The sequence below is a fragment of the Penaeus vannamei genome, chromosome 41, assembly GCF_042767895.1.
Source record: "Penaeus vannamei isolate JL-2024 chromosome 41, ASM4276789v1, whole genome shotgun sequence".
Taxonomy (NCBI): Eukaryota; Metazoa; Arthropoda; class Malacostraca; order Decapoda; family Penaeidae; genus Penaeus; species Penaeus vannamei.
This window is the reverse complement of record NC_091589.1, coordinates 26,228,931-26,231,430: the sequence shown is the minus strand read 5'-3', so window position 1 is coordinate 26,231,430 and position 2,500 is coordinate 26,228,931. Positions and strand designations below refer to the sequence as shown.

The 2,500-nt window shown below is 47.1% G+C and overlaps 1 protein-coding gene across 1 annotated transcript in view; it reads right to left on the bottom strand.

The window, feature by feature from the left end:
• The window catches only part of pins (G-protein-signaling modulator pins), a gene marked incomplete at its 3' end in the record, with an annotated part of 57,227 nt that overhangs the window by 18,205 nt on the left and 36,522 nt on the right, over positions 1-2,500 (bottom strand). Inside the window, 1 exon segment of the mRNA XM_070118312.1 lies at positions 1,145-1,368. Within this exon segment, the coding sequence (XP_069974413.1) occupies positions 1,145-1,368 (224 nt within the window).

Genomic DNA, 2,500 nt, shown 5'->3' with positions numbered 1-2,500 from the left:
GCAAGCACACACATGCGTGCCTTGTGATGTTTCTCTCTCTCTCTCCTTCCTCTCCTCTCTCTCTTTCTCTCTCTCTCTCTCTGTCTCTCTCTCTCTCTCTCTCTCTCCCTCTCTCTCTCTCTCTCTCTCTCTCTCTCTCTCTCTCTCTCTCTCTCTCAGTCTCTCAGTTCCTCTTCTCTCTCTTCTCTCTCTCTCTCTCTCTCTCTCTCTCTCTCTCTCTCTCTCTCTCTCTCTCTCTCTCTCTCTCTCCCTCCCTCCCTCTCTATTTCTTTCGTTTTCTTCCCCCTCTCTCTTCCGTCATTAGCATTATTAGCATTATCATCTTTATTGTTGTTGTTCTTACTATAATCGCCCTTATTATTGTTATCATTATTGTCATCGCTGTTATCATTATCATCATAGTCATCGTGGTTGCCATAATCAATATCATTATTACTATTATCATTATTATGATATTGATTATGATTATCGTTATTTTCTTTTGATTATGGTTATCATTATTTTCTTTTGATTATGGTTATCATTATTTTCTTTTGATTATGATTATCATTATTTTAATTTTGATTATGATTATCATTATTTTCATTATCATCTATATTAGCATCATTACATGGTGGTGACGACGATCCTAAAAATGATGATGATGATGATTATAATACTAATAATACTAATACAATAACAATTACTACTACTACAAATAATAATAATAATAATAATAATAATAATAATAATAATAATAATAATAATAACAATAATAATAATAACAAAAATAAAAACAATAATAATGATGATGATGACGACGACGATGACGATGATGATGGCGATGGTGATAATGATGATGATGATGATGATGATGATGATGATGATGATGATGATGATGACGACGATGATGGCGATGGTGATAATGATCATGATGATGATGATGATGATGATGATGATGATGATGATGATGACAATGATGACGGTGATGATGATGACGATGATGACGATGCTAATGATGACGATGATGATATCGATGATGATGACGACGACGACGACGATGATGCAGAAGACGATGACGTTGACGATCATCATCATCATAACAGTAGTACAAAATAAAAATAATAATAATAAAAATAACAAAAAAAACCGTCGTTCCACCCACCTGGCGACGGTGAGGTCGAGCTTGTGGAACTCCATGGCCTTGTCATACTCGCCCAGGTAGAAGTAGGCGTTGCCCAGCTGCGAGTAGATGGCCGAGAGAGTCCGCAGGTCGTCCGTGCCCGTCTGGATGGCCGCCTCGAAGAACGCCACGCCCGCCCGGCAGTCGCCCGCCTTGCACAGCCGCTCGCCCTCAAGCGCCAGCTCCAGGCACGTGCTCGAGTCCATCTGCGGGAGGAGGGGCGGCCGTTAGTGGGGGCGGGTGAGGGGGAGGGAGGGGGTGTGGGGAGGGGGCAGGGTGTGGGGGGCGTAAAGGGGAAGGCGTGTAAGGGAAAGGGGAAAGGTAGGGGTGGGAAGTGGTGGGGAGAGGGAAGGGAAAGGGGGGAAGGGAAAGGGGAAGAGGGAGGGGGGTAGAAGGGATGTGTGGGGGCGTGGAGAAGGGGAAGGGAGAGGGCCGAGCAGGGGTTGGGGGAAGGTGGGGGTTGGATAAAGGGGGAAATGTGAGGAGAATGGGGAGTGAGAGGAGGCGGAAGGGATGTGTGGGGTGAATGATTGGGGCATTTGTTAAAGAGGCTGATATAGTCACAGGGAATCACTCTCTCTCTCTCTCTCTCTCTCTCTCTCTCTCTCTCTCTCTCTCTCTCTCTCTCTCTCTCTCTCTCTCTCTCTCTCTGCTCTCTCTCTATCTGCCTGTCTCCTTCTCACTCTTGATTGTGACTGACTGTGACTCACTCACTCACTCTCTCTATCTCTCTCTCTATCATTCCCTTTCTCTCTCTCTCTGTCCTTCGTCCCTGAGGCACAATTCTCTCCCGTCACGCTTTAAGCAATTGAAAACAAACATACAAAACAAAAACCCCTGAACCCCCAGTCCCCCCCCCCCCCGTCACGACCTCCTCGCGTAATCCCATGATACGACCTCCTCCTCGCCCCCCCCCCCCCGCCCCTCCTCCCACCTGTCGCCGCTTCCTGTTTAATCCCCCCGAAGCTGCTGCTTGGCTCCACGTCGGTGTCCCGCCCCCCTCCCCCCGCGTACCCTGGTGGTGTCCTGTCAGGCCGGACGTCAGCTCGCGGTCTGCTGACACGGGGGCTGAAGCTGTAGACTCCTGTGGCGCGAGGGTTATTAATGCACCAGCCAAGAGAGGGATGAAGTTCGGGAGCTCCTCTCGCGCATTCTCTTCTCTCTCTTTTCATCCCCCCTTTTTTCCTTTCCTTTTTCCTCTCCTCTCTTTATCCTTCCCTCCCTCTTTTTTTCTCTCTTTTTCTATCTCTCTCTCATTTCCCTTTTCCCCTTGCTCTTTCCTCTTCTCTCTTTCCCCCCTTTCCATTTCTCTCTTTCTATCCCTCTCCCTCTCTCTTT